We start from the raw sequence: 27,267 nt of genomic DNA, 5'->3' as shown, positions 1-27,267 counted from the left end.
CGAAAAAAGTCAAATTTAAAAAATCAAAAAACTAAAAAATAAAAAAAAAATTATCAGAAATCGAAATCGAGAACTTAAAAAATCGAAAACTATAATGTAGAAAAACTGAAGAACGAAAAAATTCAAAAACTCCCAAAACTCAAATATCAAAAAGTTGATAAATTAATAGAAGGAAAAATCGAACATCAAAAAATTGAAAAATCGAAGGAGATTTGATGAATCGAAAAATTGAAAAACCCAAGAAGTCGAAAAACTGAAAAATCAAAAATCTGAAAAATTAAAAAAAATACGAGAAATCGAAATCGAGAACTCCAAAAATTTAGAATTTAAAAAATTGAAAATTAAAATGTAGAAAAATTGAAGAATGGAAACATTCAAAACTCCCAAAACTCAAATATTCAAAAGTTGATAAATTGATATAACAAAAAATCGAAAAATCAAAAAATTGAAAAATCGAAGGAAAGTTGATGAATCAAAAACCTGAAAAATCGAGAAGTTGAAAAATCGAAACACTCGAATAATAATCGAAATATCGAAAAATCATGAAAAATCGAAAATTTGGAAACGCCAAAATTTGAAAAATTGGGAAAGTGAACAATTGAAAAATTTTAAAATGAGAAATTGAAAAACTGAACAAAAACTCCGACAAGTCGAGAAATAGAGAAATGGGAAAAACAAAAAAATTGAAAAGTCGAAAAATCCAAATCTCGAAACGTCAAAAATTGAAAAATTTAAAAAATAAAATAAGGGAAATCGAAAATTTGAACAATCGGGAAATTGAAGAATCAAAAATTGAAAAATGAGAAATTGAAAAACCAAAATATTGAAGAATCGAAAAATTGAAAAATCCCCAAACAGTTGGAAAATCGAAAAGTCGAAAACCTGAAAAATTAAAAGGCCAAAAATTGAGACGTCGGGAAATCGAAACTTCGAAAAGTCGAGAAATCAAAAAATGGGAAAATCAAAAAAACTGAAAAGTCGAAAAATCTACAGGTCGAAGTAGAAATATCTAAAAAAATGGAAAATTTTGAAACGCCAAAAATTGGAAAATTTAAAAATTAATCGGAAAAACTGAAAAATCGAAATACCAAGAAAGCGAGCAATCGAAAAATTGAAAAACTGAACAATCGAAAAATCAAAAATTTTCCCAAAAATTTCCAAAATTGAAATGTTGAAAATTTGAGACACAGAAAACTTGAAAAATCGAAAAGTCGAGTAATCGAAAAATTGTAATTTAAAAAAATAATAAAAAATCGTAAAATCGAAAAACGTGACATTTAGAAAGTTGAGAAAATAAAGAATCGAAAACTCGAAAAATTAAAAAATGGAAAAAGTCGCTTATTGCAAAATCGAGAAGTCGAAAAACAGAAAAATTTAATTATAAATAAACAAATCGAAAAATTGGGAAACTGAACAAATGACAAATCGAAACATCGCAAAATGTAAAATTAAACAAAAAAAACTAAAAAAAAAAAAACAAGAAATCGAAAAATCTAAAATTTAAAAAATCGAAAAAACTCCCTAAACTCAAATATCGAAAAGTTGATCAATTGATAAGACATCAAAAACTCGAAATATCAAAAAATTGAAAAGTAAAAAATTTGAAAAATCGAAAAATCGAAAAAGAGATCGAAAATGTGAAAAATAGGGAAATTGAAGAATTTAAAAATTTAAAAACGAGAAATTGAAAAATTGAAAAAGCCAAAAATCGAGAAGTCGGGAAATCGAATCTTCGAAAAGTCGAGGAATCGAAAAATGGGAACATAAACAAATTGAAAAGTCGAAAATTCGAGAAAAATCCAACATTTGGAAACGTCAAAAATTGAAAAATCGAAAAATTTAATAATTGAAACATCGGAAAATTGAAGAATTGAAAAATTAAGAAACGAGAAATTGAAAAACCAAAAAATGGCGAAATCGAGAGCTCGAAAAATGTCAAATTTCAAAAATGGAAAATTAAAATGTAAAAATATTGAAGAATCGAAAAATAGAAAAATCCCAAAACGGAAATATCAAAAAATGGACAAAATCAAAAATTTGGAAAATCGAGAAATCGAAAAGTCGAAAAACTGAAAAATTAAAAAATCGGGATATTGAAAAATTGAAGAAGCCAAAAAACGAGAAGTCGAAAAATCGAGAAAAAAGAAAATGAAAAAATTGAAAAGTCGTAAAATCTAAACGTCGAAAAGTCGAAAAATCGACAAAAATCGAAAATTTGGAAACACCAAATATTGAAAAATTGAAAAATTTTTCGGTTTTTAAATGTATAAATTCCAAAACTGAAATGTCGAAAAATTGGGAAATCGAAAAGCCGAAAAATCGAGAAATCGAAACATCAAAAGATCGAAAAATCGAGAAATTTAAATAGCCCAAAATCGAAAAGTTAAAAATTGAAATATCGGACAATCCAAAAATCAAAACGATAAATTGAGAAATTTAAAATTGAAAAACTAAAAAATCGGAAAACTGAAAAATCCAAATAATTTAAAAACCTAAAAATGTAAAATTTAAAAATCGGCATCGAAAAACCGAAAAATTGAGAAAACGAGAAATCGAGAACTCAAAAAACTGAAAAATCGGGAATTTTAAAAGATTTCAAAAATTGGCCAAAAATTTCATGGGGAGAAATAGAAAAATTCTGCTTTCGAAAATATTGCCAAAAAAAATCCAAAAAATTCTGGAAGATAAATTTTGTCGTGCTGATTCTAAAAACATAGCGTGTTTATGCTACTGGTGAAAGATTTAAAAATATTCGGTCCGTAAATACTTTTAAATTGTCCGAAATGTTTATTTCGGGTTTCGAAAAATTTTCAAAATTGCAAAAAGTTCCCCAAAAATTCTGGGAAATAGATTTTGTCGGATTAACTCCAAAAACACCATTTTTAAATCCAAAAAATTGCATTATTTCAGCGGACGCTTTTGGAAAAATTGGTAGAAATTTTCGTAGTAGAAAAATTTTGCTTTCGAATGTAGAGTGTAAATAATATAAAAGTTGATTTTACAGAAATATAAATGGATTAACTATATGGAATAAGATTCTTTGGCAAACTTTTGAAATAACGTTATTTGCCAAACTTTTGTGATGTTGTTTTATAGAAGCTTGAACTCTCAGATTCGGTTTACAAAAGCGCAATTAAATATTTGATTGCTCCATTAAAGTACCACATGATCGACTCTACGCCAATCAGACGTCGCTAAACGCCTCGTTAAATGCGCGATTAACGCATCAGACAACGAAATGCGTTCATTTTTATACATTAAGTACACAGATTAAATATTCACAATGAATTCTTCCACACTTCTTTCAAGAAATGTTACTTTATGCATTATAAAGCACACAAGAGCTTTCGGATGATGTTTGCTGAAAATTGTCTAAAATGTTCTTAAGCTCGTGCCACCCACGAAATACGAAATAAAATATAAACGCCTACGTAATTTAGTGTAATTTCATGCATTAAACATACACGGAATAATGTTTATAGAAATTATAACTACAAAGTTGCCAACTTAAATCAATTAATAACCTAGTTCACTTTTTAAGTTAGCAATTTCCCGCTAGAGCGCGCACCGCTTAACTTTAATTGCCAATCAATTTCCTGTAATAAATACCTACGTTAGTTGCAACAATGTTTCTATTGAAGGAGCGTTTCCCGACAAATGGAAAAGTGTGACAAAAATGTTATTTAGTTAAGTTAAGTAGGGACATATTGTATGAATAAAAAACTACACCAGCGTACCGTACACGTTCGGAATTGAAAGTGGAAACACAATTTCAGCTCCATTTGTTCCGTTGAATTGCCAACCTGCTCTCTAGTGTTATTAATATTGTTTGGACCGCCCTGTTTATGACGTCCTGGTGCATTCTGGATATAAATGGCTTAATTACTGTTAACATTTAACATGGAATGGAGGTTATTACTGGATAAGACTGTTGCAGTGCGTTTCATAATCAAATTTAAGTTTGTCTTCACATATTCCCAAGTTTAAATGAGATTTGAGATAAGTGCTTAGTTTCCCAGACCCACATTTGCAACTTTTTGATCAATAACAAGTTTCAAAATTAATCATTAATAATACTTTCGTTTGTGTACTTAGTGCAAATTTAACCGTCGTAAAAAAATCGTTCGCTAAATTTGCATTTATCGATTAATAACTAATTAATTATCATCGACACTGATTTATGGTTTCGTTCTTGGCTCTAACATTTCATTAAGGTATAAGATGGCTACATTAATCCAGGGCTGAATTTTAATCCCAAGCACGTGTATTTTTGATACGTAATCGAGTTAAAATAGACACTACAGAACAACGAAATTCGATTTGACGCTTCATTAATTTCCATTTGCAGCGAGTTTTAATAAAGTTTAATAACCAAAGTACTGTTTTTTGCGAGGTGATTAAGTAATGATATATTTCATTTCACCACGCGTGGTACATTGTTACCAATTACTCCTGAAACTTACAACAATGAAATCCACAATGCTGAAAATTCAAACAAATTTTGTTTATGTAATCGAATTTCATTGCGCCCCAGGGGGCGATGTGGGATCGATGGCGTTCATTTTAGGTATTACCAACTGTAGATGACAGCTTGCACAACAAAATTTCAGTCCCACATCGAGATTAATACAGTAATTCTCTCTTTTCGTCGAAAAGGATATTTCGCTGGAATTTTCCGGCGCAGTGGCGCTGCGAGGGAGAGTCGCCCCTCTGGTATTATTTGTGATTCATAGAAATTTGTTTTTTAGTTGAGGTGATGGAAAAGTTGATACACTATTGCGAGATTGAAAAAAGTAATCAAAGGTGGCGATAAACGCTTGTCGTGGATTAAAATAATTGTTTATTAAATGACAAGTTGACAGTAATAAATAACGAATCTAGCGTTGGCAACGCGTGTCTTGAAAACTCGGCGATTAGATACTTTCGTGTTTCTCGACGTTCTATGACCCTTGTCTCTGTGGTTTATGAATCCGTTTTTACAATTTTTGGCGTTTTCAAATTTTCGACTTTTCTATTGTCGCATTTCCCGACTTTCCGATGTTTGGATTTCTCGAGTTGCCGATTTTTCAGGTTGAATTTTCGATTTTTCGACTTCTCAATTTTTCGATGTTTCAGTTTTGGGATTTTTCGTTTTCCCAATTTTTGATTTATCGGTTTTTTTAATTTAAATTAAGTTTTTAATTTTTCGTTGTTTTGATTTTGGGCCATTTCAGTCTCTGGTTCTTTTGTGGTTTCAATTTTTTTATTTTAATCAGTTTTCGATTCTTAAATACTACTTGCTAAGATAAAACTGATTTTGGCAGATGACATATCCTCTGAAAAAATATGGGGCGGGTGGGCGGGGCTAGTACTTGCTAAGATATTATTTATTTTGGCAAACGACGTATCCGCTAAGAAATTTAATTAAATTATATTAAGAAAACTTAACTTAAACATGAACTTAATCGCGTTCTCTCTCATTCTCCCATTTATCACTCTCTCCCTCATTCTCCCATTTATCACTCTCTCTCTCTCTCATTCTCCTATTGATCGCTTTCTCTCTCATTCTCCCATTTATCACTCTTTCTCCCATTTTCCCTTTATCACTCTCTCTCATTTTCCCATTTATCACTCTATCATTCTCCCTTTTATCACTTTCTCACAATCTACCATTTATCACTCTTTCTCTCATTCTCCCATTTATCACTGTTTCTCTCATTCTCCCATATATCATTTTCTCTCATTCTCTAATTTATCACTTTCTCTCATTGTCCCATTTATCACTCTCTCTCTCTCTCATTCTCCCATTTATCACTGTTTCTTTCATTCTCCCGTTTATCACTCTCTCTCTCATTGTGCCATTTATCACTTCTCTCTCATTCTCCCGTTTATCACTCTCTCTCTCATTCTCCCATTTATCACTCTCTCTCTCATACTCCAGTTTATCACTCTCTCTCATTCTCCCGTTTATCACTCTCTCTTATTCTCCCGTTTATCACTCTTTCTCTCATTCTTCGATTTTTAAATTTTCGATTTTTCGATTTTAAGATTATATAATTTTATTAATACAAATTCAATTTTAAGATTTTTGGAATTTTTCATTTCTTGACATCTGGGTTTTTCGATTTTTAGTTTATTTTAACTTTTTAATTTATAGATTTTCTTTTATTTAAATTTTGTAATTTTTCGATGATTCGATTTCCCAGTTTTTCGATATTTCAGTTTTGTGATTTTTCGATTCTACGATTTTCTATTTTCTCGACTTTTAAATTTTTAAATTTTATTTATTATTTGATTTTTTGATACATATCTCAATTTTGAAAATTTTTCCATTTCTGGATTTTTCAAATTTTCGATGTTTTAATTTTTCAATTACATATTTAAATTTTAGATATTTCGATTCTTTGGTTTTTTATTTTTCAGTTTAACGAAAGACATTTTTTGTTTGGTTTGTTAAAAACAGCACGACGAAATCTACATGCTAGAATTTTTTGGGATTTTTTTGGAAACTTTTTCAAAATAAATATTTTTAAATTTTGAAAATTTTTGCCAATTTTCGACAAATTTCGAATTTTAATCGAAGACATTTTCCTAATGATTTAGACATCCAGAAGTTAGTTTCGTCCACATTTATTCGATTTCCAGAATCGGCCAGTGAAATATTGCAATTTTTGGATTTTTAAGAAAATATATTTACAAAACATTTCTAAAACTTTTGATTTTAGAATCAACACGACAAAATCCACATTCCAGTTTTTTTTAGGGAATTTTTGGCAACTTTTTCGAAAGAAAACTCTTTCAATTTCAATTTCTCCCTATGAAAATTTAGGGAAATTTTCGAATTTTTTTTAAATTAACCAGAGACATTTTCTTATAGAGAAAACGCTATATATTTAGAAATAGCAGGACGCAATCTACATGTCGGAATTTTTTTAGAACTTTTTGGCATTTTTTTCGAAAAGAAAATTTTTTAATTTCAATTTCTTTTCATTTTTTTTTTATTTAAGCAAAAGCATTTTCTTATATGTACTCAGAATCAATCAGCACGACTCAATCTACATGCCGGGATTTTTGGCAACTTTTTCAAAATCAAAATTTTTTTAACACCACGCTTTTGAAAATTTCGGTCAACTTTTAACAATTTTCGAAATTTAATCAATTACATTTTCTTTCAGATTTCGACATCCAGAAGTTAGTTTCGGCCTCATAAACACGCTATGATTTTAGAATGACCACGACAAAATTCCAGAATTTTTTGGGAATGTTGGCAACTTTTTCAAAAGCAAATTTTTTCAATTTCAATTTTCGTAAGTTTTTTAAATTTAAGCAGAGACATTTTCTTATATTATTCTTCACTACGACGAAATCTACATGCCAGAATTTTTGGAGATTTTTTTGGCAACTTTTTCACGATCAACCCTGGAAAATTTCGGCCAATTTTCGGCAATTTTCGAAATTTAACCCAAGAAATTGTTTTGTAGATTTCTACATGCAGAGGTTAGTTTCAGTCTCATTTGTTCGTTGGCTTCCACCATTTTTTACAGAATCGCCCACTAAAATATTACAATTTTTTTAGTTTTCAAAAAAAAAAAAAATTTACGAACTGAATATTTTGTGTATGTTTTTATAATCGGCAAGACAAAGTCTATATTCTAAAATTTTTCGCAAATTTTTTTAACAATTTTCTTGAAAGCAAAATTTTTCAGTTTAATTTCCCCTTATGAAAATTTCGGTCAATTTTCGAAAATTTTTTAAATTTAATCAAAGAGTTTTTCTTATAGCATAAACACACCATATATTTAGAATCAGCACGACGAAATCTACATGTTAGAATTTTTTAGCAACTTTTCCAAAATCAAAATTTTTTAATACCCGCTTTAAAAATTTCGGCAAATTTTCGATTTTTTACTTCCCGAGCGTAAGCAAAGGAAGTATTGTAATCGAGTCCGTCGGCCGACTCTCTACTTTTACATTTTCTCGATCTTTCATGACCCCTAGAAGACGAAGAAATAGGTCTCCCATTTCCGTCTGTCTGTCCGTCTGTCCGTCTGTCCATCCGTCTGTCCGTCTGTCCGTCCGTCTGTCCGTCCGTCTGTCCGTCTGTTGTCCCGGATTTTTATTAGACAGATAATCTCCGAAAGTACTCGACCGATTGTTGTGAAATTTTGTACTTATATTAAGAATATCATGTAGATGGTAAAACGCTAACCAAAATTTGTCTAATCATCCCCACCACTAATGCGATGACGTCACTTCAAAATTGTACATAGTAAATGGGTTTTCAATTGTATAAAATAACATAGTCCTACACATGTAGTTTACAACTCCGAATCGACTTTTCACCCGAAACGTCCAGATTTTTGGAAAAAAAATCAAAATTATAAAACAACATTTTGAAATTTAATTTTTAATCTGCTAACCAGAATGCTTTGAAATGTTGCAGATGTTTTAAGGCTATAAAGAGCATCATAAATCTTTAGTCAAAAAATATTTGCTTACCCCCTCCAAAAACTTGATGACGTCAGCTCAAAAGTTTGTGGAATAAATCATATCTAAAATGTACAAAATATGATGAGTCTGTACTTGTGATCTATCACTCCATTCATATTTTTTGGATTTGCATATACAGGGTGACTCAAAAAAATTAATGAATGCGTAAATTTATTTTACTGATTTACTCAGAAACTACAAAACCGAATGCTTTGAAATCTTGCAGATGTTTTAAGGTTCTAAAGAGCATAATAAATGTTTAGTCAAAATATATTTGCTTATCCCCTCCAAAAAATTGATGACGTCAGCTCGAAAGTTTGCCGAATAAATCCTATCTAAACTGTAAAAATATGATGAGTCTGTACTTGTAATTTATCACTCCATTCATATTTTTTGGATTTGCATATACAGGGTGACTCAAAAAAATTAATGAATGCGTAAATATATTTTATTGATTTAATCAGGAACTACAAAACCGAATGCTCTGAAATCTTGCAGATGTTTTAAGGTCATAAAGAGCATAATAAATGTCTAGTCAAAATATATTTGCTTATCCCCTCCAAAAACTTGATGACGTCAGCTCGAAAGTTTGCCGAATAAATCATATCTAAAATGTACAAAATATGATGAGTCTGTACTTGTCATTTATCACTCCATTTATATTTTTTGGATTTGCATATACAGAGTGACTCAAAAAAATTAATGAATGCGTAAATATATTTTATTGATTTAATCAGGAACTACAAAACCGAATTCTTTGAAATCCACTGCGAAAAAAAAACATAATAGGCATGCAGTCGTCACGTTTCCGACAGCGAGGGAAGTACTGTCTAAACTCTTTAGACCAATTTTTTTTAAATATAACAAGGCAGTTTCTTATAGACGCTATGTATTTAGAATCAGCACGATTAATTAATTAATCTAGGTGCCAGAATTTATTGTGAATTTTTTGGCAACTTTTTCAAAATCAAAATTTTCTTTGAAAATTTCGGATAACTTTAGAAATTTAAGCAAATACATTTTCTTGTAGATTTCGACATCCAGAAGTTAGTTTCGGTCTCACTTGTTCGATGCCTTTGGCATTTTTTCAGAATCGCCAAATTTTTTGGATTAAAAAAAAAATGTATTTACGAACTGATTTTTTTTAATCTTTCATCATACGTATCATAAATACGCTATGATGTTAGAATCAGCACGACAAAATCTATGTTCCAGATTTTTTGGGGATTTTCGGCAACTTTTCCGAAAGCAAAATTTTTCAATTTCAATTTCTCCCTTTGAAAATTTCGGACGATTTTCGACAATTTTCGAAATTTAACCAAAGACATTTTCTTGCAAATTTCGACATCCAGAAGTTAGTTTCAGCCTCATTTATTCGAAGAATTTCTTCATTTTTCCAGAATCGCCCACTGAAATATTACATTTTTTTGGATTTAAAAAAAAAAAAGTACTAACGGACCGAGTATTTTTAAATTTTTCACCAGGAGCTCAACCATGCTGTTTTTAAAATAAGTATGACAAAGTCTACATTCCAGAATTTTTTGAAAGAAAAATTTTTCAATTTCAATTTCTGCTTATGAAAATTTTGGCCAATTTTCGATATTTTTTTATTTAATCAAAGATATTTATAGCGTAAATATATATTTAGAATCAGCACGACGAAATCTACATGCTAGAATTTTTTGGCAACTTTTCCAAAATCAAACCCGTTTTCAAAATTTCGGCCAATTTTCGATATTTTTTTAAATTTAACAAGACAGTTTCTTATAGACAATAAAAACGCTATGTATTTAGAATCAGCACGATGAAATCAAGGTGCCAGAATTTATTGAGAATTTTCTGTTAACTTTTTCAAAATCAAAATCTTCTAATATCACATCTTTGAAAATTTCGGACAATTTTCGAAATTTAACCAAATACATTTTCTTGTAGACTTCGACATCCAGAAGTTAGTTTCGGCCTCACTTGTTCGATGTCTGCCTTTTACCATTTTTTCAAAATCACCCAATTTTTTGAATTAAAAAAAAATTATTTACGAACTGATTTTTTTTTTAATCTTTCACCAGAAGCATAAACACGCTATGATTTTAGAATCAGTACGACAAAATCTATATTCCAGATTTTTTTGGGAATTTTTGGCAACTTTTTCGAAAGCAAAATTTTTCAATTTCAATTTCTCCCTTTGAAAATTTCGGCCAATTTTCGACAATTTTCGTTGTAGCCTCATTTGTTCGATGTCTTCTACCATTTTTCCAGAATCGCCCGCTGAAATATTACAATTTTTTTGGTTTTCAAAATATAATTGTGAATATTTTTAAATCTTTCACCAGGACATAAACACGCTATGTTTTTAAAATCAGCATAACAAAGTCTAGATTCCAGAATTTTTTGGCAAATTTTTTGGAGCAAAATTTTTCGAATTCAATTTCTCCTTATGAAAACTTTCGCCAATTTTCGATTTTTTTTTTTTTAATTAAACCAAAGACAATTTCGTACAGATGCCACAATTTTTGGGAATTTTCTTTCAATTTTCGAGATTTAACCAAAGAATGTTGTTCGATTTCCAGAATCGCCCAGTGAAATATTGCAGTTTTTTGGATTTTTAAGAAAATATATTTTCAAAACATGTTTAAAACTTTCACCACGCTTTGATTTTAGAATCAGCACAACAAATTCTACTTTCCAGATTTCTCTGGGAATTTTTGGAAACTTTTTGGAAGCAAACTTTTTCAATTTCATTTTCTCCCTATGAAAATTTCGGGCAATTTTCGAAAATTTTTTTAATTTAATCAGAGACATTTTCTTATAGAGCATAAAAACGCTGTGTATTTAAAAATATCAGGATGAAATCTACAAGCCAGAATTTTTTGGCTTTTTTCGGAAGCAAATTTCTTTAATTTCAATATCTCCCTTTGAAAATTTCGGCAATTTTTTTTATTGCACCAAAACCATTTTCTTACAGACCATAAAAACGCTATATATTTAGAATCAGCATGACAAAATTTACATGTCAGAATTTTTTGTGTTTTTTTGGCGTTTTTTCGAAAACAAAATTTTTTAATTTTAATTTCTCACTGAAAATTTCGGCCAATTTTTTAAGCATTTTCTTATATGCGTTCAGAATCAGCACGACGAAATCTACATGCCGGAATTTTTGGCAACTTTTTCAAAATCAAAATTTTTTAATACCACCCTTCTGAAAATTTCGGTCAACTTTCAACAATTTTCGATATTTAATCAAATACATTTTCTTTTAGATTTCGACACCCAGAAGTTGGTTTCGGCCTCATTTATTCGTTGGCTCCCACTATTTTTTCCAGAATCGCCCAATATTACAATTTTTTGGTTTTCAAAAAAAAAAAATGCATTTACCAACTGAATATTTTTACATCGTTCGCTATGTTTTTAAAATCGGCAAGACAAAGTCTATATTCTAAAATTTTTCGGTATTTTTTTGGCAATTCTTTGAAAGCAAAATTTTTCAATTTCAATTTTCGATTTTTTTTTAAAATTATTCAAAGACACTATATATTTAGAATCAGTCCAACGAAATCTACTTGCTAGAATTTTTTGGGAATTTTTTGGCAACTTTTCCAATCAAAATTTTTTAATACCCGCTTTCAAAGTTTCGGCCAATTTTCGACAGTTTTTTTAATTTAACAAGACAGTTTCTTCTAGACCACAAAAACGCTATCTATTTAGAATCATCACGATGAAAAATCTAGGTGCCAGAATTTATTGGGAATTTTCTGGTAACTCTTTCAAAATCAAAATTTTCCAACATCACCCCTTTGAAAATTTCGGATAATTTTCGAAATTTAACCAAATATATTTTCTTGTAGATTTCGACATCCAGAAGTTAGTTCCGGCCACATTTGTCGATGCCTTTTACCATTTTTTCAAAATCGCTCACTGAAATATTCCAATTTTTTGGATTTCAAAAAAAAAGTGTATTTACGAAAATCTACATTCTAGATTTTTTTGGGAATTTTTGGCAACTTCTTCGAAAGCAAAATTTTTCAATTTCAATTTCTTTGAAAATTTCGGCCAATTTTCGATATTTAACCAAAGACATTTTCTTGTAGATTTCGACATTCACAAGATAGTTTCAGTTCAGTTTCACCATTTTTTCAGAATCGCTCACTGAAATATTACAATTTTTTTGGATTTTCAAAAAAAATGTGCTAACGGACCGAACATTTTTAAATCTTTCATCAGGATCACAAACATGCTGTTTTTAAAACAAGTATGACGAAGGAATTTTTGCCAACTTTTTTTTAATTTGACCGAAGACATTTATAGCATAAAAACGCTATATATTTAGAATTAGCACGACGAAATGTACATGGCAGAATTTTTTGTCAAATTTTTCAAAATACCTGCTTTCTTATAGACCATAAAACCGCTATGGATTCAGAATAAACACGATGAAATCTACATGCCAGAATTCATTGGAAATTTTCTAGTAACATTTTCAAAATCAAAATTTTTTAAAATCCCCTTTGAAAATTTCGGACAATTTTCGAAAATTAACCAAAGAAAGTTCTTGTAGACTTCGACATCCAGAAGTTAGTTTTGGCGTCATTTGTTCGATTTCCAGAATCGCCCAGCAAAATATTGAAATTTTTTGGAATTTTACGAAAATGTAACAAACCGAATATTTTTAGTAAACCCAAAATTTCTAAATTGTCAGTTTCAGAATTTCAAAAACACTTTTTTAATTTGTATTTTTTGTTTGTTAATATTTATTATTACTTATAAAATAAATTTGAGGTTTCGAATGGCCATGAAACACCTATCCATCGGATTATGAAGTGGAGCACCCATTTGTTATTCATCTTGTCGCAGTTTTCATCATACGAGAAGTCAAAATTCCCGGTTTATGATAAAAATGTATCTATATTTAGTATCAGCAATCTACCTTAAAAATCACTTCCGTCAATTACATTTTAAGCATCTCTTACACTATTTTTTGCTATCAATGTTAACATAAAACTTCGGTCAAGTAGTTTACAATGGACATAAAACCAACTTTAAAATCCAGTAAAAGTACCTACATTAGTGTCGCATTGACATTTACGTTACCCACTTTAAATCCCCCTGCACTTCCAGCTTAAGTACCCACTCTCACCTAGGCAAGAATTTTCCAGAAAACTAAAACAACTTCCACAAACTCGCCTCTAATATAGCGACAACGCGAAAACTATTTCATTTAAGAATCTCCCTTAGGTGGAGCATTTTTTCGCTAAACGTCTCCTCCAACAAACTCATTTTAATAAAAACCCTGACATTTTTTGCTCTTGTTTCAGCTTACCCTGTCCCGGCAATTTCATATTCGTTTGCTGCAACATGACCACCGGTTTGGAGAACACCAAATACGACATCGATACCGCGCAAAACGACATTGTGTCCATCGAATTAAAACCATAAATAAATAATAGTTTAAAAAACTAAAAAAACACGCTTTTATTGCTAATCGAACTAAAAACTAGAAAATAATTTTTAATGACAGAGTTTAATATTACAGTAGTAGAAGATCAAATAATCAATCATAATAAATCACCTCAAATTAAAATTATAATAAAATTTAAGTTATTAACAGAATAATTCAATTCAGAGTAAAAAGCGTGGGGTGCTTGATATTTTAAATATTACAATCATTCTATTGGCAACTATCTATGAGAGGATAGTTATGAACCGCAGTAAAATGCACCCCACGCTTTTTACTCTGAATTGAATTATTCTGTTAATAACTTAAATTTTATTATAATTTTAATTTGAGGTGATTTATTATGATTGATTATTTGATCTTCTACTACTGTAATATTAAACTCTGTCATTAAAAATTATTTTCTAGTTTTTAGTTCGATTAGCAATAAAAGCGTGTTTTTTTAGTTTTTTAAACTATTATTTATTTTTCATTTTTTAGTCTGCGACAAATTCATAAATTGGGGAATTAATTACTTATTTAGATTTTTCTAGAAAGAACCACTCAGTGGTCTCCGTAGGATCGAGGATCCTGGCGGTCGTAATAAGGATAATGGGAAACTGTTATCAAATTATTGCATTGTCATCGATCCTTGAGACGTGTGCAAAGTTTCAAGATGATCAGACTTTTAGAAACCGATGAAAATTAAGCTCAAAGATTCCGTTACATACATACATACAACCCAAGCTAATAAAAGCGTGATAAAAACGCATTAATCGCCCACCTGACGCTTTCCTTTCCTTCTCCACGTCCGAGAAATCCAAGGAGCTCTCCGTAAGCGATCCGATGACGTTTTTGCCCTCCTCGCTTTTTGGCGGGTCCTTCACGTCTTTCTCGCACTTGGCTAATCTACCCCATGTCCATTCTGCGTCCACCGTGATCCACGTTATTAAATCTTCCACTCGCAGGACGACTTTTTCCGAAATGGCCAGTACTTCGTCCTGTGGAGAAAACAGAATTACGTCAAGTTTGCTTATCATATTCAATCAATGTAATTTACTTAAAATATAAATATAATTTGTGGTGCTTGTGGAGATTATTTAATAAATTGTTACAAACCACCCAACTAAAAACTTAGACGTCGCCAAATGGCCCCATTATTACCATACTTCGCTCGGCTAGCAAAAATCACGCCATTTCAGGTGGGATTTATCCGAGAAAAATGCGGAGTGGAGAGCTGGAACGAACGGGAAGAAGGCAAGGCGATAATCTTAAATACTTAAATAAAAGTTGTCTCATTATTTTGGTGGCGGGTTTTATTGGCAACATTGCCTTCTGCAAATTTTATGAGAGAGCGAGTATCGGGGATTTTAATCGGGGATGTCGAGGAGGAATATACAGAAGCTGCATTATCTTACAAAGTTACTAACTAATAGATAATTCCATTAATTAATACGCACGCGACATACCTATCTGAAGGGGAGCCCTTCAAAGGGCGGATTTATCAAACATTATACTAATTCAACGTTTCACAAACATGTGTTCGGGCCTATCAGTGGCGCAGCTTTCCGACATTTCACCCAAACTAAGTTCGGGAGGAGGGAAGCTGACGCTGATCACAATCGTACCATTTTTGATAAAGTCGAAAAAGGGTCAGGTTTCGTCAAATTTGCAGCCAGAGTTAGTTGTCTCAATTTGAAAAAAAAGTGACTCGTTTTAGTTTGTATATTATTTTGAAAATTTTGACATTTTTCAGCACGTTTTTTGAAATTTTTGATGAAACAAGGGCACAGAAATTAAATTAAAAAACTCCCTTTGACACACTATACATTAAGAACACAAAAAATCAAACTACAATACCGCAATAATGAAATATACAGGGTGAGTTCCTAAACACGCGGTCCTAGATATTCCGTGAATTATTATTAAAAATACTGAAAATAAGGTTAAAGTTGTATAGTTCTTTGAGTAACGTACACAAAAATTATTTCCAACTACAGAGTGTTCTACGACTAGTTTTTTTTTTAAATAGAACACCCTATATTCACACCGTTATTTCAGTTTTTACAAATAGAACACTCTGTATTTTATTATTGCATCTTTAATAAAAGTCAAAAATTGCAGAAACCATGAACTTTAGATATAGAAAATGCTGTTGTACCACATATTTTTAAAATAATGCTGTTGTGATTTTTTTGGGAACCTCTGCACTGATAAAAAAATTCAAGAAAATTAGAGTAATGTGGCAACATGGCCAATGAGAATATGTTAAAATATAGAGCGCTCATAAACTTAAAAAACTAAGTTATGTGTTATATTTCAAATATTCAAATGAAAATATTTTCAGCTATGTTGTTACTTAAAAAACCGTACAACTTTGGTTTTTGACTTCTTTTGTTTTCAATAATTAATGAGATATAGAGAAACAGGCGTTTAGTGACTCACCCTGTATATAAATATAAAAATGTAATGCGCTGTTGCCCCAATGCGTTGTAAACATCGGTGACTATCTAAAAAAAATGTCTTGAAATTGAAAAATTATCAAAATATATAGGGTGAGTCACGACGGGCGCTCTTCGATATATAATTATTTTTGAGGGTTCTATGCGACGTTGCCACGTTATTCCAATTTATATAAAATTATTGTCTATGGTTATTAGAAAAAATTGCTTTTAAATTTTGCACATCTGATAAATCGATAATCAGAATAACCTAATCCTCCCTTCCAGAGATTTGACGACGTCTCTCAAAAAATTTGCCAAGCCACTCTTTTATTTTTGACTTTCTACATGCAAAATTTTGGAAAAAAATTCAAAATTGTACAACAAAATTTTACGTACAGAAAATTAAAGAAAAACAAAGCTAATGGTAATTCGCTAATTAGAATTTTACGATTTTACGATTTTTGGATTCCCAATTTTTAATTTTTCGATTTTTCAATTAATGCATTCTTAAGATTTTTATTTTGCATTTTTCAATTCTGATTTTTTTTTTGGTTTTTTGTACTTTTTCAATTCAGTCAATAAGTTACTGAGTCAATCAATCAGTCACTAAGTCACTTTGTTACTAATTCAAATGTCTAAAAATTATAAAAACGAAAAATTACAAAATAAAAATTAAGAACCTAAAAAATCAAAAAATTGACAACTTAAATTTCGACAAAGTGTAAAATTAAAAATCTGATAATTGAAAAACCCAAACAATTTCAAAAATCGCAAAATTGAAGAAACAAATTAAAAAATCGATTTTTCAACTTTTTTAGTTTTCATTTTAAATGTGTCATAATAATCATAATTTTGAAAATTTTCACTTTGTCAATTTTATGATTTTAGAATTTTTCAGTTTTAATTTTTCAATTGCTCGAAGACCCAGAGACAAAAAAAGAGAGGGTGGGTGGGCGGGGCTAGTAGCTGCTAAGGTAAAACTGATTTTGGCAGATGGTATATTCTTTAAGAAAATAGAGGGTGGGTGGGCGGGGTTAGTATTTGCTAAAATAGGATCCACTTTGGCAGATCACATATTCTCTGAGAAAAGAGAGGGTGGGTGGGCGGGGCTAGTACCTACTAAAATAAAAGTGATTTTGGCAAATGACCTATCCTTTAAGAAATTTAATTAAATTATTATAATAAAAGACACTAGAGACTCCAAAGCAGTTTCAAATTATTTCCAAACAGGAATACCTAGAACCTCAAAACTGTTTTAAATTTTTCAAAAAACAAACTGGTTCCCACGATTAGCTCAAAAACTGGATAATGAAATCTACAAGAAAATAAATTTCGAAAATAGTTGAAAAATGGTCCAAAGATGTTAAAAGTGCCAAAATTAGTTTTATATAATCAAATACTAGCCCCGCCCACCCACCCTCCATTTTCTTGGAAAGTATTTGATTTGCCAAAATTAGTTTTATCTTAGTAAGTACTAGAACCCCCCTCCCCCATTCTCATCTAACGACTAATTTTATTTCTGTTCAGTATAAGATCATTCAAAAATCAAGGTGGGTGGGCGGGGCTAATTATTTTCTTCTGTTGTTTAGGAGGTGAAAAAAGTAAAAAAAGCGTCAATAGTAACTTTTTTCTTATACTATTCGCTATAGAATGTTTCATATTTCATGTACCTGACTTGACTTAACATGACCTGACCTGTTCTGATTTTTGTATTGTCTTAAATTAACAAATTTTAAATATTTCTGTGAATTTACAAAAAACTGTCCAACTAATTTTCGAAAATAGTTGAAAAATAGTCGAAAATCTCAAAAGTGCCAAAATCAGCTGGCTGGTACGTGCTGAGATAAGACTGATTTTAACAAATCACATACCCTCCAAAAAAATAGAGGTTGGGTGGGCGGGGCTAGTACCTGTCAAAATAAGAGTGATTTTGGCAAATGACTTATCCTTTAAGAATATTAAATAAATTATTATAAGAAAAGACATTAGAGGCTCCAAAGCACTTTCAAATTCTTTTCAAACAGGAATACCTAGAAAATAGTTGAAAAATGGACCAAAAATGTTAAAGTGCCAAAACCAGTTTTATCTTATCAAAACTAGCCCCACCCACCCACCCTCTCTTCTCATTCTAACGACTAATTATTTTTCTGTCCAATTTAAAATCATTAATTTCATTCAGCCTGGATAAAATCAATCACTAAAATAGAGACAGGGTGGGTGGGCGGGGCTAGTTATGTTCTTCTGTTGTGTGGGAGTGGAAAAAGGATGTGAAAAAGTAAAAAAAAGCGCCAATCGTATTTTTTTTTGTTATATTATTTGCTATAAAATTTATTTCTTATTTCAGGTTACCTCACGTGACTTAACCTAATGTGACCTGACCTGTCCTGATTTTTTTATTGTCTCAAATAAACAAATTTTAAACATTTCTGTGAATCTACAAGAAAATGTTTTCAACTAATTTTGGAATAGTTGAAAAATAGTCCAAAAATGTTAAAAGTGCCAACATCAGTGTTATCTTATCAAATACTAGCCCCGCCCACCCACCCTCTATTTTCTTGGAAGGTATGTGATTTGCCAAAATTAGTCTTATCTTATAATGTGACCTGACCTGTCCTGATTTTTTTATTGTCTCAAATAAACAAATTTTAAACATTTCTGTGAATCTACAAGAAAATGTTTTCAACTAATTTTGAAAATAGTTGAAAAAAAATCCAAAAATGTTAAAAGTGCCAACATCAGTATTATCTTATCAAATACTAGCCCCGCCCACCCACCCTCTATTTTCTTGGAAGGTATGTGATTTGCCAAAATTAGTCTTATCTTATTAAGTACTATACGGAATTATTTTAATTTTCAATTTTACGATTGGTCTTTTTTCGATATTTCAATTATTTTGCAATTTTCCAATTATTCCATTTTTCGATTTTTAAGACCGAGTTTTATTTCATAATTATTCTAGTTTTCAATTTTAAAGGTTTGCATTTTTTGATTTTCAGCAATTTTTCAATTTTTGAATTTAATTTTTGGCTTTTTCAGTTTTCCGTTTTTCAATTTTTTAAATTTTAATATATGTCTATTTTTCAATTAGCGCATCCTTGGATTTTATTTTCAACTTTTTATAGTTTTTGGATATTTTCAAATTGGTTTTTTCAGTTTCTCGAATTTTGCTGAAAACGAGTTCTATTTTTCAGTTTTTCTAGCTTTCAACAAGAATTTCAAAAATAGAATTCGGTCTTAAAGCCTATGTCGAAGCCAAAATATAGGGCGTGCATAAACTTAAAAAACTAAGTTGTGTGTTGTTTCAAAAACTAAACACTCTGTATATTGTTGAAAATAATTTTAGTGTATGGTCCTCTAAAACCCGTGCAACTTTAATTGGTGGCTTTTTTGTAGTCATTGGAGATACCTAAAAAATTGTCTATAAATTCCAAAATTATCATTTAGCAAAAGCAGAATATACAGGCTGAGTCAGCAAAATATGGGTGGGCCCTTTTTTATTCTTTTCACAACAAGAAACTTAACACATGTTTAAAATGGTAAATATTTATAGGGACATGAGGATTTTGCTATCGATATTTTTTACCAAATTTTTTGGCAATTCAAAGATTCAGAAAAAAAATGACAAAAGGATTATTTTTAAAATCCATATGTTCCTATTTTCCAAGCACATAAACAAAAGCTTTGTAGAGTTATAAATATAACATCGAGTATAAATATAGTGAGTGTTTTTAAAAAAAATTATCAAAGGTTTTTAAGCAGAATTTCCCTCCCCTTGAAGTAACAAAGTAATCTTCAACCATGTAAACTGTATAAAATGCAGCTTGAATTTTTTTGCCAAGAGTAAAAAATGGAGGCGGATTCATAAACCAAAAGTACAGGAGCAAAAAAATAAGAATTTTATAATAATAAAATTTAAATCGCTTTTACTACAAAACATTTTGAGGTGATCGAAAAATTGAAGAAACCAGAAATTGAAAAATTAAAAATCGTGAAACAGAAAATCGAAAAATTAAAAATTCACAAGTTCATATTCGAAAAGATGCGATAAATGAAAAATCAGTCAATTACCATGTGTGCAAATTTTAGTAGCAAAAACGTGCATGCATAATGTCACAAATAAAATAAATTTTGAAATGACGTCATCGTTTTTTTTATGGACTCGATAGTCTTATTAAAGTTACTAAAAACCACCAATTTGGAATTAACAGTATTCTATTAAACTTAATTAATATTTTAAAACATCAAATTATTATCATGTGACCGTGAAAATAGCTGACCGCAACCAACAACAATTTTACGAGAAAAGATAAGATAAATTCTTCCTGGAACTACGTCTTATATTGTTTTTCAGAGAAAGAACACCGCAGCTTTCTTAGTATAAATTTACTTTGCAATAAAATGAAGATCCAAAGAGTTCTACTTCCACAGTTGCGCAGCTTCCGAGCTGAATTAAATCGGTATAGATTTCGTTTCCTAATAAAACCGAAACTTTTAATAAAGAATAGCTGCAACAGTCTGACAAAGAACACAAAATAAAACCCCTGCATCCAATTTCGAACTTTTAGTGCGATGATTAGACAACATCCAGTTGAAGACTAACAAAAGCGCGAAAACCCGAGCCCGTGACTGTCAAACAGATATTTTATTTCCATACAACGCCATCAAGACCCATATAAAAAACCGGAGTTTTTTTATGAAACACACTCCTGAAGCGATTCGTTTATTCCGGGCATTTTCCCAATTCCGAAAACGCGTCCAATTTAGTGCAGCGCATCCCAACAATGCACAACTTCCTAACAAAATAATTTTCCAGCATTAACGAGATAATTCATACAACCTAAACATGCCAACAATGGCCGTTTGTAGCCGTGTAATTTTTCACAACGCTGGTAAGTGTAGTGTAAATTATTTCGGTCCGAATTTAGCTTCGAGTCCTTTTAGCGAAGCTTAAAGAATCTCCTCGGGAGAATTTAATTGTGAAGATTTAACGAGCCATTAGACTGTGACGCTCTGCGTGGCCCCCGCAGACGCCGCCTCACAATCTCCCAACAAAACTGTGATTGTGTATGATCGTAAAACGAAATAGGCGTTCTTCAAGAATCTGAATTACGTGACAATGGTACAAAGGCGCATCAAAAGACGGAGTTTGTCTTCAGTTCTGTTTTTCTTTTCGGATAAATAAATAAAAAATCTGTAGAGTTGGAGTTATTTACAAGGGCGGCTGCTAAATAATGTTTCGAATGACGTCATCGGTTTTCCGGTGGGGGTTAAAAAGTATTTAAACTAACATTCAACGTGCAGCGTTTTTAGCCAAGGGGCTGGAGGTGGAAAATTGTTTACTAGCGAATTTTCGATTTTCTGGCTGCGCCGGGGCTGGCGAATTTCCCCGCAGAGAATTATTTTTATCACCCGAGTAAATTAAAAACGCACAACATAAATATTTAGGTAGTCATAAATAACGGAGAATAATCATATTTTTCGGCGTGAATTTATTTATAAACTCATCTCTCGTGTAATTTGCGGCGGTGAAAAATTCGACCCACAGCCAAAAAAGCTAATTAAATATAGACAAAATTCGGGTATTTACAAAGGATTAACTTAAAGCGCTTTTGTTCATTTTGTGGAACACGAACTTTTTGGTATTTCAGGAACAAAGAGACTGTTAAAACTGGGCTCGGGATCGACGTTTAGTTTAAAATCGTAATTCTCGAGGAAGTCGCAAGATTTATATTTCCTTAGACGCTCACATATTTTGCGATGAATTTTCCGGGGAAAATCGTCTTATTAAACGCATAAATCGATTCGACGCTGCAAAAACGAATACGGTCGGCTTGGCGAACATATAGGTACACATTTTTCCTTTTTGCGACATCGTTACGTTCGAGAATCGAACGTTCGGGAAGAGAACAACCAATTAAATTCAGTGACAAAGGAGCGTTGGTGTTTGTAGAGACGATTTCGTACTACGCCATTTTTAAACGAAAAACAATTTGCAAGTCGAAAATACACAACAGGGCGTTCCAGAATTTAATTTATATACAGGGTGAGTCACCCTCTATACGGAGGTCTGCAATATTTCATTAGTTATTGCAGATAGAAATTACATACAAACCAAAGTTATTATTAAAATTTTTTATCAGAATCTTAATTTTTATTTTGGATTTTTTATAATTTTTGGATGTTTTCAAGTTTTTCGATTTTTAGTTTCCCGTTGTTTATTTTACAATTTTTTAGCTTTTCAGTTATAAATGTTTGAATTTTTTTGGTTTTCAATTTTTGAAGTTCTTGATTTTGAATTTTTCCATTTTTTTAAATCATTCCTTTCTTCAAGTTTTTGACTTTTCAATTTTACGATTTTTCAATTTCTTAATTTTTAATATTTCTACTTTTCAATTACTATCGCATTCTTAGATCTTTATTCTGTTTTTTTTTAAATGTTTTCAATTTTAAATGTTTCAATTTTTCGATTTCCTTGTTTCTAGATTTTTTATTTTTCCAGTTTTTAACTACCTACTCGTTTCTTCAATTTTTCGATATGGAATTTTCCGAGTTTTTAGTTTTAAATTTCAATTTTACTACTTCTCGATTTCTTAAGTTTTAATATTTCTATTTTTCACTTATTGCATTCTTATATTTTTGTTTTGCATTTTTTTTTATTTTTAGATATTTTCAATTTGGTTTATTCAATTCTTTTTTAGTTTCCCTATTTTTATTTTACAATTTTTCTAGTTCCAATTTTTCCAAATTTAAATTCTGAATTTTTCAATTTCCTAGTTTCTCAATTTATAATTTTTCGATTTTTTTTTAATTTCTTCTATTTTTCGGTACGGAAATTTTCGAGTGTTCAATTTAAAATTTTTCAATTGTCGCATTCTTAGATTTTTAGTTTGCATTTTTTTACAATTTGTGGATATTTTCAATTTGGTTTTCAAGTTTTTCAATTTTTAGTTTCTCCATTTTTATTTTGCCATTTCAATTTTTGATATGGAATTTTTCCAGTTTTATGATTTTTCAATTTCTTAATTTTTAATAATTCTATTTCTTAATTACAACATTCTTAAATTTTTAGTTTACATTTTTTTTTAATATTTCGATTTTTCAATTTACGATTTATCAAGTTCTTAATTTTTAATATTTCTAATTTTCAATTATCGCATTCTTGGAAATTTATTTTTATTTTTTTTTCAATTTTTGGATATTTTCAATATGGTTTTTTAATTTTTTCGATTTTTAGTTTCTTGATTTTTATTTTAAAATTTTTCTAGATATCATTTCAATTTTTGGATTTTCAAGTTTTGAATCTGTCAATTTTTCGATTTCCTAGTTTCCCAATTTTTAGCTTTTTGATTTTTCAAGGAATCTTTCGAATTTTCGACTTAAAATTTTTCAATTTTACGAATTTTTATTTTCTCAATTGTTAATTTTTTCTTTTTCAATTATCGCACTGTTAGATTTTTATTTTGAGTTTTTTTTTTAATTTATGGATATTTACAATTGGGTTTTTCATTGTTTCGATTTTAATTTTGCAAATTTTCTATTTTCAATTATCAATTTTTCAATTTTACGATGTCTTAATTGTTAATATTTTAATTTTTCAACTATCGCATTTTTGTTTTTTTTCAATTTTTGGATATTTTCCATATATGGATTTTTTAATTTTTCGATTTTCAACTTTTGAATTTTCCAATTTCCTAGTTTTCCGATTTTTAATTTCGATTTTTGTAATTACTCATTTCTTCAATTTTTCGACAAGCGACTTTTCTAATTTTCAATTTTAAATGTTTCAGTTTTCCAATTTTACGATTTTCGATTTTTCATTTTTTATTTTACAATTTTTAGCTATTTTTAATTTTGGATTTTTCAAATTTTCCATATGGAATTTTCCGAGTTTTTAGTTTTTTCAATTTTACCACTTCTCAATTTTTTAAGTTTTAATATTTCTATTTTTCTATTTTTCATTTATTGCATTCTTATATTTTTGTTTAATTTTTTGATATTTTCAATTTGGTTTAATTACGTCTTCAATTTTTAGTTTTTCGATTTTAATTTTGCAATTTTTCAATTTTTGATTTCTCAATTCCTCAACTTTGAACTTTCCTATTTTTAAATTTCTCAATTCTTCATTTTTTCGACAGGGATTTTTTTTCGGTTTTATGATTTTTCGATTTCTTAATTTTAATATTTTTGTTTTCAATTTATTTTTGGTTTTTCAGTTTTTCGATTTTCAGTTGCTTAATTTTTATTTTGAAATTTTTAGATTTCGATTTTGAATGATTCAATATTTGGATTTTCAACTTTTGAATCATTCAATTTTTCGATTCCTATAATTACCCAATTTTTAACTTTTTGATTTTTCAATTTCTCGTTTCTTCAATTTCTCAATACGAAATTTTTCGAGTTTTCAATTTATTTATTTTTTAGTTTCCGATTTTTCAATTGTTAATTTTTTATTTTTCAATTATCGCACTGTTAGATTTCTATTTTGAGTTTTTTTTTACAATTTATGGATATTTTCAATTGGGTTTTTTCAGTTTTTCGATTTTTTTTTTGCAAATTTTCTAGTTTTCTATTATCAATTTTTAACTTTTTCGATTTCCTATTTTCTCGATTTTTTGAATTACTCATTTCATCAACTTTTCGACATGGACTTTTTCGAGATATCAATTTAAAATTTTACAATTTTACGATTTCTTAATTGTTAATATTTCAATTTTTCAACTATTGCATTTTTTATTTTTTTCAATTTTTAAATATTTTCGATATATGGTTTTCTTAATTTTTAGATTTTCAACTTTTGAATTTTCCAATTTCCTAGTTTCCCGATTTTTAATTTCGATTTTTTTAATTACCCATTTCTTCAATTTTTTGACAAGCGACGTTTCTAGTTTTCAATTTTAAATGTTTCAGTTTTCCAAATTTACGACTTTCGATTTTTCATTTTTTATTTTACAATTTTTTCTTGTCAATTTTTAGATATTTTTAATTTTGGATTTTTCAGCTTTTCGATTTCTTTATTTCTAGAATTATTTTTATTTTCCCAATTTTTAAGTACTCGTTTCTTCAATTTTTCCATATGGAATTTTCCGAATTTTTATTTTTTTTTCAATTTTACCACTTCTCAATTTTTTAAATTTTAATATTTCTATTTTTCATTTATCGCATTCTTATATTTTTGTTTAATTTTTTGATATTTTCAATTTGGTTTAATTGCTTCTTCAATTTTTAGTTTTTCGATTTTAATTTTGCAATTTTTCAATTTTTTATTTCTTAATTCCTAAACTTTGAACTTTTCTATTTTTAAATTTCTCAATTCTTCATTTTTTCGACAGGGATTTTTTTTCGGTTTTATGATTTTTCGATTTCTTAATTTTAATATTTTTGTTTTCAATTTATTTTTGGTTTTTCAGTTTTTCGATTTTCAGTTGCTTCATTTTTATTTTGAAATTTTTCTAGATTTCGATTTTGAATGATTCAATATTTGGATTTTCAACTTTTGAATCATTCAATTTTTCGATTCCTATAATTACTCAATTTTTAACTTTTTGATTTTTCAATTTTTCGTTTCTTCAATTTCTCAATACGAAATTTTTCGAGTTTTCAATTTATTTTTTTTTAGTTTCCGATTTTTCAATTGTTAATTTTTTATTTTTCAATTATCGCACTGTTCGATTTCTATTTTGAGTTTTTTTTTTGACAATTTATGGATATGTATTTTCAATTGGGTTTTTTCAGCTTTTCGATTTTTTTTTGCAAATTTTCTAGTTTTCTATTATTAATTTTTAACTTTTTCGATTTCCTATTGTCTCGATTTTTTGAATTACTCATTTCAACTTTTCGACATGGACTTTTTCGAGATATCAATTTAAAATTTTACAATTTTACGATTTCTCAATTGTTAATATTTCAATTTTTCAACTATTGCATTTTTTATTTTTTTCAGTTTTTAAATATTTCCTATATATGGATTTCTTAATTTTTAGATTTTCAACTTTTGAATTTTCCAAATTCCTAGTTTCCCGATTTTTAATTTCGATTTTTTTAATTACCCATTTCTACAATTTTTTGACAAGCGACGTTTTTCAAATTTACGATTTTCGATTTTCAATTTTTTATTTTACAATTTTTTTCTTGTCAATTTTTAGATATTTTTAATTTTGTATTTTTCAGCTTTTCGATTTCTTTATTTCTAGAATTATTTTTATTTTTCCAATTTTTAAGTACTCGTTTCTTCAATTTTTTCATATGGAATTTTCCGAATTTTTATTTTTTTTCAATTTTACCACTTCTCAATTTTTTCAATTTTAATATTTCTATTTTTCATTTATCGCATTCTTATATTTTTGTTTAATTTATTGATATTTTCAATTTGGTTTAATTACGTCTTCAATTTTTAGTTTTTGGATTTTGTAGCGGAGCTTTCAAAGCGCTCCGCTAGTACCCTTTCGAGGGCGCTGTCCTCGGCAGCGCCGATATCAACCCCACCAAGCTCACCCCCACTGGAACGCACCCCACCTGAAGTTACTTCATTGTGCAGGTACTCCCACGCATCTCAACCCTGCCTATAAAAGGGCAACTCGGACGCTTTCCAGGCAGATGGAACTCCACCATCTCCACCTTAAGGGCTGCACTGTCTCGGTCCCCTTCTGGTGATCACCAGGGCTGCACTGTGTTACGGTCCCCTGCGCCGCTTCGATATTATTACCAGGGCTGCACTGTGTTACGGTCCCCTGCGCTGCTTCGAGATCTTCACCAGGGCTGCACTGTTTTACGGTCCCCTGCGCCGCTTCGAGATCTTCACCAGGGCTGCACTGTTTTACGGTCCCCCTGCGCCGCTTCTACGACGTCATCTCCAGGGTCGCACTGTCTAGGTCCCCTGTGCCGCATCGCCGACGTCGTCATCTCCAGGGTCGCACTCTCTAGGTCCCC

At 29.8% G+C, this 27,267-nt stretch overlaps 1 protein-coding gene and 1 long non-coding RNA gene across 2 annotated transcripts in view; one reads left to right on the top strand and one right to left on the bottom strand.

Moving 5' to 3' along the window:
• LOC135128660 (uncharacterized) overlaps nt 1-14,983 on the top strand; it is a 29,279-nt gene extending 14,296 nt beyond the window's left edge. The window contains exon 3 of the long non-coding RNA XR_010280452.1: nt 13,779-14,983. This is a non-coding gene — a long non-coding RNA (uncharacterized LOC135128660). The remainder of the gene's footprint in view (nt 1-13,778) is intronic.
• Nucleotides 1-27,267, bottom strand: part of LOC135128650 (AT-rich interactive domain-containing protein 5B-like) — a 289,757-nt gene that overhangs the window by 30,946 nt on the left and 231,544 nt on the right. Inside the window, exon 3 of the mRNA XM_064055616.1 lies at nt 14,682-14,898. Within this exon, the coding sequence (XP_063911686.1) occupies nt 14,682-14,898 (217 nt within the window). The remainder of the gene's footprint in view (nt 1-14,681; nt 14,899-27,267) is intronic.

Source organism: Zophobas morio, unplaced genomic scaffold (assembly GCF_036711695.1).
Source record: "Zophobas morio isolate AGI-343-1 ecotype UQ-CSIRO unplaced genomic scaffold, CSIRO_AGI_Zmor_V1 ptg000014l, whole genome shotgun sequence".
In the NCBI taxonomy this organism is placed as follows: domain Eukaryota; kingdom Metazoa; phylum Arthropoda; class Insecta; order Coleoptera; family Tenebrionidae; genus Zophobas; species Zophobas morio.
This window is presented reverse-complemented; position numbering and strand designations above follow the sequence as displayed.